Consider the following 15,653-nt stretch of genomic DNA (forward strand, 5'->3'; position numbering starts at 1 on the left):
GATTAATCATAACAAAATGGCGCCTAAGAAGGGAAATTTCACTGAACTAGAGAAAAAAATTCACGATGCTGTGACACAAGGTGAGTTTAATTTCAGTTAGTGACTGAGAAGTAAAATGAAACATTTTCACTGTATTCCTTGTTTAATTTTTCTATCGAAGAACCTTGCAATATATTATGTGACACGATAATATGATTTAGTTACCAGTTTTGACGGACACATGCAAGGTAAAAACTGATTATATAGTAGTTCGAGAATATTCCATGCCACCGTATAATGAAACCGTGCCTATAAGCATTTAGAGATTTACTCCAACCTTTATACCCACAAAAGCTGTCGTACCGGAACATTCCTTTTTGTTGGATATTTTCGTTTTCTGTCCGTTTTCATCAGTTGACCAGCATCACCGTTAATATCGGAGATGAACATCATTATTGTCATAATAACAGATTTTTTGGAGATGTATAAAAACAGCAATGCAAAAATCTACTTTAAGATGATGTAACGTCACTGAAAGTTTAAGTCTTTCACGTGTATAATGAAAATAAACGCATTTTGCCTGTAATTGTAATATGAAGGAGTAATGAAAAAAACACACTGCCACCGCTGGGGTTCGAACTAGCGACCCTTCGGTCTCAAACTTGACACTCTACGGCTCGACTATAGAGAAATTCCTACTAGCTGAGGCTGGTAAGGCGATCGCTTCTCTCAACTTCTATACTACTCTCTCCTTCAAGATTGAAGAAGTCTTCAACTCTAAAGACAACAACAATCCAAGTCCAAAATCTCCAAGTATGCGTCTCAGTCTCTTGTAGCTTCTAATCTTGGACTGGTTAACAGCACCAAATTTGTAATGGGAAGGATATTAAAAACATCCTGTCCCTGGCAGGTTTAGAATGGTCTTTAGCCAGAAACTTTACTGCGTGACTAAAGAGGATAATTTCCACTAGTTGAGGCTAAATATTTTGTGACTAAAAAATGTTTACTGAAAGTGCCAGCTAAGAAGAAACTTCATGTGACAGTTGATGCCATAGTAACTGTACTATTGTAACATAGCCTAGAAGTACTGCATCTATTTTGGATATTTTCCTACATGCAAATGAATTTTATTTTACCAGTTGTATTAAGTGTCATGACTGACTAAACATGATTTGTAAAAGCTAAGTTTAAAGTGATTTCAGCTCTTTTTAGTAACAAATCCATACTCCAATTGTCATATCATAGGCTAGTTTGGGCATTATACACACATTTGTATGGTTTTCCCCCAGATAATTTCTCCACTGATTGTTTACAGGGTGAGTAGGGCACACTCCCATATATGCATAATAGTCTTGCATTTTCGAGAGACATCTGGTCATGGTGCTCAGAGTTTTTACAGCTTAAAATATTTCTTCTTTTGTCTGGTATGAATAATGATTATTAGTCAAATTGATATTGTAAATAGATAATTTTGTTTTATTTTAGGCAAAGCAGATGAAGTTAAGCTCCTTTTAAAAGAGAACACTGTGAAGAATGTTGACTTCTTGGATGATGTAAGTTTGCTTTATTTTGAAATAAGACTTCAAGTATATCCACCAGCAAATACCAAAATACCGGTATGATCCAATAATTGAATTGATTATATCATTTACACACTGATTTGACCCTATGAAAAACTTGTATGATTTATGGACTGGAATGACCTTTTAATAAACTAGCTGTATAATTTACTAAAAGTGATGATCACATGTTAAACTTACCATGTTATTTACAGACTGCAATGAACTCATTAAAAACTTGCTGTATTATTTACTGACTGGGATGAACTCATTGAAAACTTGCTGTATTATTTACTAACTGGGATGAACTCATTAAAAACTTCCTGTGTTATTTACAGACTGGGATGACCCCACTACAGCATGCCGCCTTTCGAGGGAAGACGGAACTGTGTCAGCTACTCCTGGCTCACGGAGCAGATGTTAATTCTAACTATCATGAGAATGGCTACACAGCTCTCATGTTTTCTGCCCTCTCAGGTATCTCACAGTTAATGGTAAAAGTATTCCAAATCTTGCTACTCAATAAAATTTCTGCACAATATAATCATATTACATGATGATGAATGATAGATCAGTTTATTCAGATACTTTGGCTGGATGTTTTAAATGTCTAGGTTAGAAGTAAGGAAGCACGATTATGTGTTTTCATTGTTGTACAACATTGTTTTAAAGTCTTGTTATTTAGTTATTTTGACCAGTAAGCATATATTGTGATGATTTGAACAGGTCATCCAGATACGACTCATCTGATGTTAGAGGCAGGAGCTAATGTGGACCATACCAACTCAGTGGGCAGAACAGCATGTCAGATGGCAGGCTTTGTAGGTAAGGTTATTAACTATTAAACTCTCTGTGTAGCTATTGGTTTATCAGTAGAGATCTTCCAATGGTAGAGATGTATACAATAGATTGGCAAAGAGATAGTTCACATTTAGACTTGGTTCAAGATGTGAAGACTAAACAAGACAATTTTCAATAACAGTACCTAAATGCATGCAGAGTTTCTCTTGTTACTGACATTACATACAAATGAAGCACCATCAATAAAGGCAACAATGATTTTCTGCTTTTAAAACTATAAAGACACTACAGCATCAAAGAATATTCTTAAATAAGTCAATTGTTTGAATGAATTAGAGAACTGGTATTGTTTACTTTCCTGAAGTTTATAGATGTACACTTGCAATACTTCTACTCACAACTCTATGGTCACCACATTGCTTGCCACTTTGCTTATCCTATTAAACCAACAACAGTTTAAGCAGCATCTGCTGTAAATTGGTTTTTAAAATATCATCAAGATATTGTATTGCCCTAGTTATGCTTGTTTTTTGGACTGATCAGAAAAAACAAAATAGCTGACAGATGGCCATCTTGGATTTTAAAATAAAAGTTTTTATTGTTTGTTATTTATTGAGAAGTACTGGATCCTTCTCAAATTTCATGTGTAAACTGCTCTTGGTTCCTAGTTGTTTCCTTTTTTTATAGTGGGACTGATTAGATAAACAAAAATGACTAGTGATCATCCTAGATTTCGTAATTAAACATTATTACCACTTAGTGGAATTTTAGAATTTTGTATGATTAGGAGTAAAAATAGAGGAAAGAAGAGAAAAGATCCGACTTTTAAAGAACAATTATAGATCAAATGATGGCAGGATCCATTTTGCAATCTTTTTCTTTAAAAAATATTTTATATTTGTACAGGTCAGCAAAAGTGTGTCACGGTAATCAAATCTTACTTTAGTCGGGATAACCTCAAACGCTACACTAAGCCTCAGGGTAAGTAATCTCTCAGTGTTCTCTTTGTACTTAATGTTACAGGGGACTAGATCATATTATTATTGATTTATTCAGTTCTAGGTTTGCAATCTGTCCCTCACTTTTGGTTTTTGTCACCCAGTTCAGGACATATTCTTCAGTGTGTCATCCAGCACAGAACATATACTTAACTGTGTCTCCCAGCATGGGACATATTCTTCACTTTGTTGGCCAGTATGGGATTTATTCTTTACAGTGTCTCCCAGTACATCACATATTATTCACTTTGCTACATAGTACAGGACATATTTTTCACAGTGTCTCCTAGTACAGGACTTATTCTTCATTGTGTCTCCCAGTATGTGATGTATTCTTCACTCTTTATCTCGCAATTTCCATATGGGTATCTCTTATAATGCAAAAGTGGTGTACTTTCAACTAGAACTGAAGGTAATTTTTTGAGCTTTTCTGAAATTTTGTGGTTGAAATGAAATTGCTATGGATATCTATTACTTCAGCTTTCAGTTTATTTCTGTTTTGTAATAAAATAAGTGATATCAAATTTTTTTTAAATGATGCTTTGATTGAAATGTCAAACAATTGAACAATTTTCAGGACTTGAGAAAGAACCCAAGCTTACTCCAGACCTAGAAGTTGCTGTGTTGAAATTGATCAACCAGTCAAACTTAAATCCTGTCAAGGTAAATGTACATTTCTGGATTTGAAGTTTTAAGTTATTTTGAGGTATATGACTATGTTATTTCCATGGGGAAAATATTTCTGCATTAACCGTGCAAAATTCAGGAAGTGTTTAGTACCAATATATTTGATGAACTGGTGTTTTGTTTGATCAGAATAATGAAATTTAAAACAACACATGCATTTTTTTCCTTTCCATACATGTTAAAATAACATATTCTGTAAGTCCTAAAAAATCAGATGTGAAACTGCAGCTTTCTAGCTCCTTACAAAAACTTATTTTCACAATGTTTGACTTTGCTCACTTCACTGAAGCAATGGATTCATTGGTTTGATTTCATCTTGTCATCGATAATAAATATGTGCAATGCTAATTGTAATCTCTTCGTTTGGGTAGGTATGGTATATAAAGTCTACCTGGAACACATGTGCACATGAGGATTTGAATTCATGGTCCTCCTGTACGAACTTAACTCTTCATTGCTCAAATTTTCTGTGCAATTTTTTAGAAGTAATTTCCTTCAGTGTAATAATTTCGTATACAATACGCAGTTGGTTTTTGGCGTTTAGAGGGATCAGTATTTGGAAGTTTTTCATTATTATAATGAAGAGGACATTTCATGTATCACCATTTGGTTCAGTTTCAGGAAGTGATTAGGTTTTAGAAGGATTGGTTTGAGGAAATAAAACAAAGTGTTGTAGGATGTTAAATCAGTTATTCTGTAAAGTTGTCTTCATTGTGATCCACAGATATCATTGATCATACAAGACTACACGTGTTTGTTGGAGAAATCCTCAAACGTTGTTAAGGTGTTGGACCACCTGTGTGAGAAGTATATGAAGGCACGAGACACAGAGGATGGCATGGCAATGAAAACACACTATTTTGCTGTCGTCCTGAAAAATGCTGCCAAGTCTTATCAAGAGCATCAGTCATTAGACAATTGGATCAAAAGGTAAAAGGGTCATATGGAGAGAAATGTTCAAAGTTGTATCATGTATAATTTATAAACAGTATCATGTGTAAGTTATAACCTTAACATGTGTAATTTGTAATCTGTATCATGTGTATTTATAGCATGTGTTATTTGTAATTTACATTATCTTGTGTGATTTATAAGCTGTAACATGTGTAATTTATAACCTGAATCGTGTGTAATTCATAACTTGTGTCGAGTGTAGTTAGTAACCTGTATCTTGTGTATTTATATCATTTGTTATTTATAACCTTCAACGTTTGTAATTTATAACCTTTATCATTTATACTTTATAACCTGTGTTGTGTGTAATTTATAACTTGAATCATGAGTAATTTATAACCTGTGTTGTGTGTTATTTATAACGTGTATCATGTGCAATTTATAACATGTGTCGTGTGTAATTTTAAGAGTCTGGTATGGAAAAGAAATCAGACTGTGTAATGACTGTTTTTTTTAAAGTAATGCTTTTGCGTGGTCTGAAAATTTGAGGGATCACTTTACCTCATGTCCTAAGAAAATCTTCCATTTGATAACTTGCTTGTCCTTGTTTATAATGCTACTGATATAGACATACAAAACTGTCTTCTTTTTCAAATGATTAGCTCACAAAAAGTATATGTTTATGTGTTCTGTTTAGTATCTTTACAATTTGGCTTCTTGTTGTTATTAAAGGTTAGTAAAGGGACGAGACTTGGATGGTTTTCCCGAGAAACAGGAGCTATTGATCCGACAGTCACTTAGGGAGTTCCCATATTCAGATTCTCAACTTCTACAACAGCTTGTCAGAACACTGGCTTCAGTAAAAGTGGTGAGACTTATTCTAGTGTATCCTGTACATATTTCATCAGTAATCTTACTTTTATACTGAAAGTACAACACTGAGAAATGATTGCACTTATTGCAGATTCTGTTTTGTGTTTGTATAAAAGTTGAGCTGTAAGGTAAATGATATAAATAGTTAGAGAACCGGCACAGGCAAACACCAATGTTGGGAATTAAACCTGTCAGCACTTTATCCCCAATACTCTAGGGGTTATACTCACTATCGCTCTCTGCACCCCTGGAACATTTCATGAAAAAAATGACAGCATTAGCAAAGTAATTTGATTGGTCTACAGATAGTTTAAGGAGAAAAAACTGACCAATCACACAATGATGCGCAACTTTGAAGATTACAAAGGAGTGACACCCAACTTAAAACCCAGCACAACATGCCATCTGGCGACATCGAGATTCATTTGGTGTCCATCAACAGATCAATTTAATCTGCTTGTCTTACCCACAAGATGTCACACATAGAACCTTCAATTTTATGATGAAATGTTCTAGTGGTGCAGAGAGTGAAAGTGATCTCGACCATTGAAGTATCAAGGATGTCAGCAGAGAGCGAAAGTGATCTTGACAAACAGCAGAGATAAAATTTAGATCTGACTGCTTTTAGAGGTTCAAATACTGTCTATCTTATCATGCCATGTGAAGTCACGGAAATGAGGGCGTCATATATGAACAAGTGAATATAAGTCTTCATTCTTATACATAGGCTTCATTTCACTTTCATCTAATTCTTACTGCCATCAACTTCTTTTATATATAAACTGTGATCATTCTTTATTGACAGGGAGACAGCCCAACTGCTCTGTCAGTACTGTCACAAGGTATCAATGGTCATCGCATGACATTTGATGCTGAGGATATTTGTTGTACTTGTGGAGAATTATATGCAGAGAAGAAATGCTCCGCTTGTAAAATGGTGAGTTTTATCCACTGTTTTGTTAGCTTTTTAAATGGCCTTTGTCTTTACTCTGTCTATAAACAATTCTTCTTATTGCCATTTTTAGAGATCTGTCTCAAATTCTGTATGTAGGTTCCCCTTCGTCCCTTGTGCCTTTGTGATTGTGGGACAAATTAGCAAAAATAAAATGGCCAAAACATATGACAACAAAATTTTCCAATGTGCTGCCATTTAGATCTTTCTAAAATTTCATATATAAGTATGTATCCCTCTGGGATATCGTTATTTACAACCAAGTCATACACTAGAGTTCCACCTGTGAAACTTTCCTCACTTAATTTATTGATCTAGCATGCTAATTGTGTCCACTTTGATTACTTAAATCTGGACAGATCAGATTATCATCATGATCAATCTGTCCATGTAGCCAGGTTAAAAAGATTATCATCATGATCAATCTGTCCATGTAGCCAGGTTAAAAAGTTTATCATGATCGATCTATCCATGTAGCCAGGTTAAAAAGATTATCATCATGATCAATCTGTCCATGTAGCCAGGTTAAAAAGATTATCATGATCAATCTGTCCATGTAGCCAGGTTAAAAAGATTATCGTCATGATCAATCTGTCCATGTAGCCAGGTTAAAAAGATTATCATGATCAATCTGTCCATGTAGCCAGGTTAAAAAGATTATCATGATCAATCTGTCCATGTAGCCAGGTTAAAAAGATTATCATCATGATCAATCTGTCCATGTAGCCAGGTTAAAAAGATTATCATGATCAATCTGTCCATGTAGCCAGGTTAAAAAGATTATCATGATCAATCTGTCCATGTAGCCAGGTTAAAAAGATTATCATGATCAATCTGTCCATGTAGCCAGGTTAAAAAGATTATCATCATGATCAATCTGTCCATGTAGCCAGGTTAAAAAGATTATCATCATGATCAGTCTGTCCATGTAGCCAGGTTAAAAAGATTATCATCATGATCAATCTGTCCATGTAGCCAGGTTAAAAAGATTATCATCATGATCAATCTGTCCATGTAGCCAGGTTAAAAAGATTATCATGATCAATCTGTCCATGTAGCCAGGTTAAAAAGATTATCATGATCAATCTGTCCATGTAGCCAGGTTAAAAAGATTATCATGATCAATCTGTCCATGTAGCCAGGTTAAAAAGATTATCATCATGATCAGTCTGTCCATGTAGCCAGGTTAAAAAGATTATCATCATGATCAGTCTGTCCATGTAGCCAGGTTAAAAAGATTATCATCATGATCAGTCTGTCCATGTAGCCAGGTTAAAAAGATTATCATCATGATCAGTCTGTCCATGTAGCCAGGTTAAAAAGATTATCATCATGATCAATCTGTCCATGTAGCCAGGTTAAAAAGATTATCATCATGATCAATCTGTCCATGTAGCCAGGTTAAAAAGATTATCATCATGTCAATCTGTCCATGTCAATCTGTCCATGTAGCCAGGTTAAAAAGATTATCATCATGATCAATCTGTCCATGTAGCCAGGTTAAAAAGATTATCATCATGATCAATCTGTCCATGTAGCCAGGTTAAAAAGATTATCATCATGATCAATCTGTCCATGTAGCCAGGTTAAAAAGATTATCATCATGATCAATCTGTCCATGTAGCCAGGTTAAAAAGATTATCATGATCAATCTGTCCATGTAGCCAGGTTAAAAAGATTATCATGATCAATCTGTCCATGTAGCCAGGTTAAAAAGATATATCATGTCCATGTAGCCAGGTTAAAAAGATTATCATGATCAATCTGTCCATGTAGCCAGGTTAAAAAGATTATCATGATCAATCTGTCCATGTAGCCAGGTTAAAAAGATTATCATCATGATCAATCTGTCCATGTAGCCAGGTTAAAAAGATTATCATCATGATCAATCTGTCCATGTAGCCAGGTTAAAAAGATCATCATGATCAATCTGTCCATGTAGCCAGGTTAAAAAGATTATCATGATCAATCTGTCCATGTAGCCAGGTTAAAAAGATTATCATGATCAATCTGTCCTTGTAGCCAGGTTTAAAAGATTATCATTATGATCAATCTGTCCATGTAGCCAGGTTAAAAAGATTATCATCATGATCAATCTGTCCATGTAGCCAGGTTAAAAAGATTATCATCATGATCAGTCTGTCCATGTAGCCAGGTTAAAAAGATTATCATCATGATCAGTCTGTCCATGTAGCCAGGTTAAAAAGATTATCATCATGATCAATCTGTCCATGTAGCCAGGTTAAAAAGATTATCATCATGATCAGTCTGTCCATGTAGCCAGGTTATATCATCATGATCAATCTGTCCATGTAGCCAGGTTAAAAAGATTATCATCATGATCAATCTGTCCATGTAGCCAGGTTAAAAAGATTATCATGATCAATCTGTCCATGTAGCCAGGTTAAAAAGATTATCATCATGATCAATCTGTCCATGTAGCCAGGTTAAAAAGATTATCATCATGATCAATCTGTCCATGTAGCCAGGTTAAAAAGATTATCATCATCAAAATTTGGTAGTAGCCAGGTTAAAAAGATTATCATCATGATCAGTCTGTCCATGTAGCCAGGTTAAAAAGATTATCATCATGATCAGTCTGTCCATGTAGCCAGGTTAAAAAGATTATCATCATGATCAATCTGTCCATGTAGCCAGGTTAAAAAGATTATCATCATGATCAGTCTGTCCATGTAGCCAGGTTAAAAAGATTATCATCATGATCAATCTGTCCATGTAGCCAGGTTAAAAAGATTATCATCATGGTCAGTCTGTCCATGTAGCCAGGTTAAAAAGATTATCATCATGATCGATCTGTCAATGTAGCCAGGTTAAAAAGATTATCATCATGATCAATCTGTCCATGTAGCCAGGTTAAAAAGATTATCATCATGGTCAATCTGTCCATGTAGCCAGGTTAAAAAGATTATCATCATGATCAATCTGTCCATGTAGCCAGGTTAAAAAGATTATCATCATGATCAATCTGTCCATGTAGCCAGGTTAAAAAGATTATCATGATCGATCTGTCAACGTTATCAGGTTAAAAAAGACATTTCTGCACTGTTACTTTTCAAATTGCTATCTAAAATATTATCACACTATTAAATGTGTGTTATGGTGATGAAATAATCATTGGAATTACACTGAAAGTTAGATTAAAGGTTTATTTGCTGTATTTATGCATCAGCTTCATTTTAGATATGACATGACCTGATGGATAATTTCTTCCAACAAATCAGTGAAATGTCAGTCATTTTTTTGCATGTATAAGCTACACCAATATGACTGATTGCTCATCATGGAGCAAGAAAGGGCACGTATATTGAGCTTTCTATTGCTTTTGAGAGTCATGTTGCTATATAGAGTTATGTTCAATGAACCATTAGGTCCTTCATTTGTACCTTGTCTGATATTTATGGACTTGAAAAGAATTGTTCAGGACTGTGTTAATATTGCATTTGTAATTGTCAGGTGAGGTACTGTGATGCCCGCTGTCAGAAGCTTCACTGGTCTACACACAAAAAGATGTGTAAAAATTTGGCAGGTAAGTCAACTGGACAGGTTTGAAAAAGACTGTTTACTTGATGGCTAAGTTAATGACCAATTGTTTACTTGATGGCTAAGTTAATGACCAATTGTTTACTTGATGGCTAAGTTAATGACCAATTGTTTACTTGATGGCTAAGTTAATGACCAATTGTTTACTTGATGGCTAAGTTAATGACCAATTGTTTACTTGATGGCTAAGTTAATGACCAATTGTTTACTTGATGGCTAAGTTAATGACCAATTGTTTACTTGATGGCTAAGTTAATGACCAATTGTTTACTTGATGGCTAAGTTAATACATTGTTTACTTGATGGCTAAGTTAATGACCAATTGTTTACTTGATGGCTAAGTTAATGACCAAATGGCTAAGTTAATGACCAATTGTTTACTTGATGGCTAAGTTAATGACCAATTGTTTACTTGATGGCTAAGTTAATGACCAATTGTTTACTTGATGGCTAAGTTAATGACCAATTGTTTACTTGATGGCTAAGTTAATGACCAATTGTTTACTTGATGGCTAAGTTAATGACCAATTGTTTACTTGATGGTAGAGTTGTTAACTGATCCATCTCTGTCTTATCAGCACATTTCTCCAGGAACTTAGTTCTTTTCAGTTAAATACATTTACATTGAAGGTAGATCTTGTAAAAATGTGATACAATGATGTATGTAATGTAATTTGTTCTGTTAAAGAAAATAAAGAATATTTCCAATATTAATTTCCATTTTTTCACCTTTTTAGATGAGTATGAATCCATACAAAAACTGAAGAAAGCAGAAGAGGAGAAAGAGAAGATGAGAAAGGAACAAGAGGAAATTCAGAAAAAGTTGTGTGAGGCCAAAATTCAGAATGGTGGTATGTAGTCATTCTAAAGAAAGCTCAAAGTTGGTCCATCAGATATCCACATTTATCACAGGTAGTGTGATACATACATTAAGTAAATTGACAGATTATAGTATCAGCAGTATGGTTAAAAACAAAAGCCTGAATTATCATGTTGACAAAGTCCAACAACACAATGTTGCTATCTCTTTACACTATTTGCTGTACTCTCCCATTTCCTTTTTTTTAGATGAGAAAGCAGAGGTGAGTGAGAGAGTAACAAATGGAGAAGGCACAACAAACAGCACTGAATTCCAAGATGCATCAAGCACCTTTAAGGAGACTACTTCTGTACCTCCAGCTGTGGAGAGTTCTTCCTAGCATGATGCTAGTTCTACATCTGATTCAGTTTTTTGTGTTCAACTTGGAAAATTTATATTGTGTAGTATGTCATCAGAATTGTGATATTAAGAATAAAACATTTGACGTCAAAAGGATTAATACTAGTCTCTAAACAATGAACCGATAGAATGTCGAACCCCAGAAGTGTCTTTGGAAGAGTAAAAACTTGTACTGACATTGACAAAGTATTACTGTATCAATAGTGAAACAGGCATGATTGAAGTCTCCACTGATTACACCTTGTTGCTACCCTTAGTATTCTTGATAATGCAATTATTATGGTTATGCATTTTTGAGTTTTAACAGTTCCGTCCTGTTGTGATTTTGCACAGTTTATACCTGTTATCTTATCAGCAACTGTATAGCCATTTTGTCCAGTGTACCTGATGGTTATTCATTTTCACTTGTTCAGTAAAGTGATCTACTTCATCCTTCACTGTCATGCCTCTTTAATGAAGATCTCATATTATCCAGTTAGTGTTTTAACAGACTGTTGACTTTTTTTCCTTATGTAAATGATGCAGTTGTCTCACACTCCAGATGCTCTTTCTGTTTATTTGTATGTGAGCTGGGTTTATTGCCCCTTAAATAACCAGGGTCATTTTGAGGTGAGGTCTCCTTGTAGCAGCTGGTGGCTACTTCACTGAACAACATATGGGAGGTCTGTTGTATGCATTCACAACAATTAGAGTTTACTGTCTTACCCAAGGACACAACTATGTCAGCTAGACTGGTCCTTTTCTCAGCTTTGAAAGAAACACATATCATCACTTGGAGGGAGTATCACACCACACACTTGAGATTTACACCTAATGTTATGTAGGGCAATGTTCTACCTGATGGAGCCATCATAGGTAGTGAAGTAATTAGAATGAATGAATTAGAATTTTCTGGTAACAGCATTGAAACTTTGCAACTCAGTCAAAATGCTTCTTATTTAACTTTTTATTTCTTTTTATTTTTCAATCAAGTAATGTTTTATCAATTTCACAGGATGTTAGATATAATAGTTCGTATTTCATTGCTTTTGATATTATTTTGAAACCCAAGAACTGGCAAAGATTTCTTAAATCTTTGTATGTACTTCAAAATTGTTATATATTTGGCTTATATTTGTTTAAATGTTTTATAGTTGAGTATATGCTGTTCTGGTGTTGTATGAGATGATATTGTTATGTGTGCATGCAAACTGTTGTTTGTGCCCCATGTATAAAAGTGAAATTATCATTTGTATGTAAAGCATGTCATCTTAGATAAAAAAAATCTATGTGACTTAGTCTGACATGATTCACAAGTGTTGGAACACTTCCTGCTTACAACTATATAGTTGATATCAATGTTTCTACCCAAGTTTACAAATTTTGGAATGTTATGTCAGGTTTTGATTGTTTTGGCTTCATTTGTATTGGGCATAGCTCATCTAAAACATTATATTGGCACACAGTATATTATGGTATGCGCTCCATATTGAAAAGGCCTAACAAGAGTCTATATGTCATTATGCCTGTCTTATCTTCTACTTTGTACTGGTTTGACTTTTTAAGAATATTCCAAGTGCTTAATCTTACTCACTTTACAAAGATGTGATTGGAGTCTTTCCTTGGTCACATTCACAGCTATTTTCAGGAAGAAAAATATAGAGTTTTCAGACAGCTTGTTGACAGAATCCTTCCAAAGAAGTTTTACCCATATTCTATATATAGTGAATTTTACACTTTCTTTCTTTGAATGAAGAGATTTGATGAGTATTCCTCGCTCATATAAATTGGATTCTGGATAAACTTCATGAGTATAATAGATCTCATATCAACATCTATCATTACAGAAAAGATCGACAATAATAAGATTTTTCTGACACATTTGAATATAGAATAAAAAGAAGATAAAATGAAGTTGTACATTTTTGTTGATACAGGTACAGGTTACACCAAACTGGATAGGGGGAATGACTAAACAATATATAAATTATATGTATATATGTCACACTATAGTGATGATGTGGTAATGTTTTTGCCAGTCATTCAGTGTTCTGTTTGTTACTGGTTTTGGTCATGGACTTTAATCAGTAGGTACATGTTGACTGTCTCAGTAACTCTATCACTAGAAGATCCATCATCTCTGTATCTCATTTAAAATTATCAGAATGTATAAGTACTTTTTTCCTGTTAAATCAACTTGTATTTACAATAAAGTTGTGAATGAGAAGTAAAAAACTTATGAGGACTAGAAGGTGATTGATTTCAGGTGAGTTACTAGATACACAATGTCTTTTGAATTAATATTAGCTAATCTCTTTCTAATCTGATTTTTCCATTAAAATTTTCTCTTTATTTTGCATCATTCATTTTCAAAATGTTGATAAATATGATAAGCTTAATGACATTCCTTTTTTCAAATGAAGTGATTATATTTCTTTGATAAGACAATAATATCCTTGGCATGTAGGTAGGTAGGTTTCATTACATTTATAACGAACATGACAAGTTGATACCAATATGAAGTCAGGTTTTCCAGTAGAATACTTTATAATGTGATATTTGAAGTCAGGATGTCATTTACAGTGTGTTTGACATTGTAACACGACACATGGCGTCAGGATTTCATTTACAGTGTGTTGACATTGTAACACGACACATGGCGTCAGGATGTCATTTACTGTGTGTTTGACATTGTAACTTGACACATGGAGTCAGGATGTCATTTACGGTGTGTTTGATGTTGTAACTTGACACATGGAGTCAGGATGTCATTTACGGTGTGTTTGACATTGTAACACGACACATGGAGTCAGGATGTCATGTACAGTGTGTTTGACATGGTAACATGACAAATGGAGTCAGGATGTCATTTACAGTGTGTTTAACATTGTAACATGACACATGGTGTCAGGATGTCATGTACAGTGTGTTTGACATGGTAACATGACAAATGGAGTTAGGATGTCATTTACAGTGTGTTTGACATTGTAACACGACACATGAAGTCAGGATGTCATTTACAGTGTGTTTGACATTGTAACATGACACATGGAGTCAGGATGTCATGTACAGTGTGTTTGACATTATATCCTGGCATCACTGTTGAGTTGTGTTATATCTTTACCTCAGTGTGGAGATATGATAAAAGTACAATAAAGACACAGTGTTTTTGTATTTCAGTAGAACTCATTCCTCTTCAATAAAATTAGCCACTACGTGCTTTATATATTCATTGATACAAAGTAAAACATTTGTGATGTCATTATCATTTTATGCCAAAATCATTTTCGCTTGATCAATTAACAAAATACTGAATGTTCCATTTGAAGTGGAACAAAAATAATGTGTGAAAGTTCCATCATCACATTGGTGTTTTTTGGATTTAATTAAGTCATTGTACAACAGTATAGCATTTCAGTTCTACTATATTGTTACAGATTTATGGCAAGACTGACCTGTGAATTAAATGTATATCTGTTGTAATTTGTTTTTATCTATTAAAATGGTGCTGTTAATGCAGAATGTAATGCATTGTGTTATGTCATTCTTTTCTTCTTATCTTCGTTATCTTTTGACCCTGATTAGTCAAATCTGACAGCTGGCCATATAATGCTCAATTGAACTTAACACTGTAAGATGATATTGATATATCATATTAGGGCCCATCTGGCTGTCCATTGGCACGATCAGATATATTGTTGTCCATCCAGCAGGTCATTAACATGATCAGATATATTACTGTCCGTCAGATGTTCGTTTATGTGATCAGATATACTATTGTCTGTCTAGCGGTTCAATGATATGATCAGATATCTTGCTGTCTAGCAGTTCAATGATATGGTCAGATATCTTGCTGTCTAGCGGTCCATGGACGTGATCAGATATATTGCTGTCCGTCTAGAGGTCCATGGACATGATCAGATATATTACTATCCGTCTAGAGGTCCATGGACATGATCAGATATATTACTGTCCGTCTAGAGGTCCATGGACATGATCAGATATATTACTGTCCGTCTAACGGTCCATTGACATGATCAGATATCATACTGTCTGTCTAGCAGTCCATTGACATGATCAGATATATTACTGTCTGTCTAGCAGTCTATTGACATGATCAGATATCATACTGTCTGTCTAGCGGTCCATTG

General features: G+C 34.4%; 1 protein-coding gene across 1 annotated transcript; it reads left to right on the forward strand.

Annotated features, from left to right (window-relative positions):
• The first annotated feature begins 16 nt into the window (after window positions 1–16).
• LOC132561183 (ankyrin repeat and MYND domain-containing protein 2-like) lies at window positions 17–15,029 on the forward strand. The gene is made up of 12 exons (XM_060225911.1): window positions 17–80; window positions 1,465–1,532; window positions 1,877–2,015; window positions 2,265–2,363; window positions 3,246–3,320; window positions 3,915–4,000; window positions 4,749–4,954; window positions 5,651–5,786; window positions 6,597–6,728; window positions 10,218–10,290; window positions 11,042–11,155; window positions 11,373–15,029. Exons 1-12 carry the CDS (start codon window positions 17–19, stop codon window positions 11,501–11,503), a joined length of 1,323 nt encoding a protein of 440 aa, XP_060081894.1. The 3' UTR covers window positions 11,504–15,029.
• The last annotated feature ends 624 nt before the right edge of the window (window positions 15,030–15,653 follow it).

This window comes from Ylistrum balloti, unplaced genomic scaffold, assembly GCF_031769215.1.
Source record: "Ylistrum balloti isolate Yb309-2 unplaced genomic scaffold, AGI_CSIRO_Ybal_v1 Utg371170, whole genome shotgun sequence".
Taxonomy (NCBI): domain Eukaryota; kingdom Metazoa; phylum Mollusca; class Bivalvia; order Pectinida; family Pectinidae; genus Ylistrum; species Ylistrum balloti.

Excerpts from the sequence above, each read along its gene's own strand:
- LOC132561183 (XM_060225911.1), top strand. The coding sequence starts at position 17 with ATGGCGCCTAAGAAGGGAAATTTCACTGAACTAGAGAAAAAAATTCAC. Across the intron at positions 2,016-2,264 it reads CATGTTTTCTGCCCTCTCAG|GTCATCCAGATACGACTCAT; the intron begins GTATCTCACAGT and ends TGATTTGAACAG. Across the intron at positions 4,955-5,650 it reads TTAGACAATTGGATCAAAAG|GTTAGTAAAGGGACGAGACT; the intron begins GTAAAAGGGTCA and ends TTGTTATTAAAG.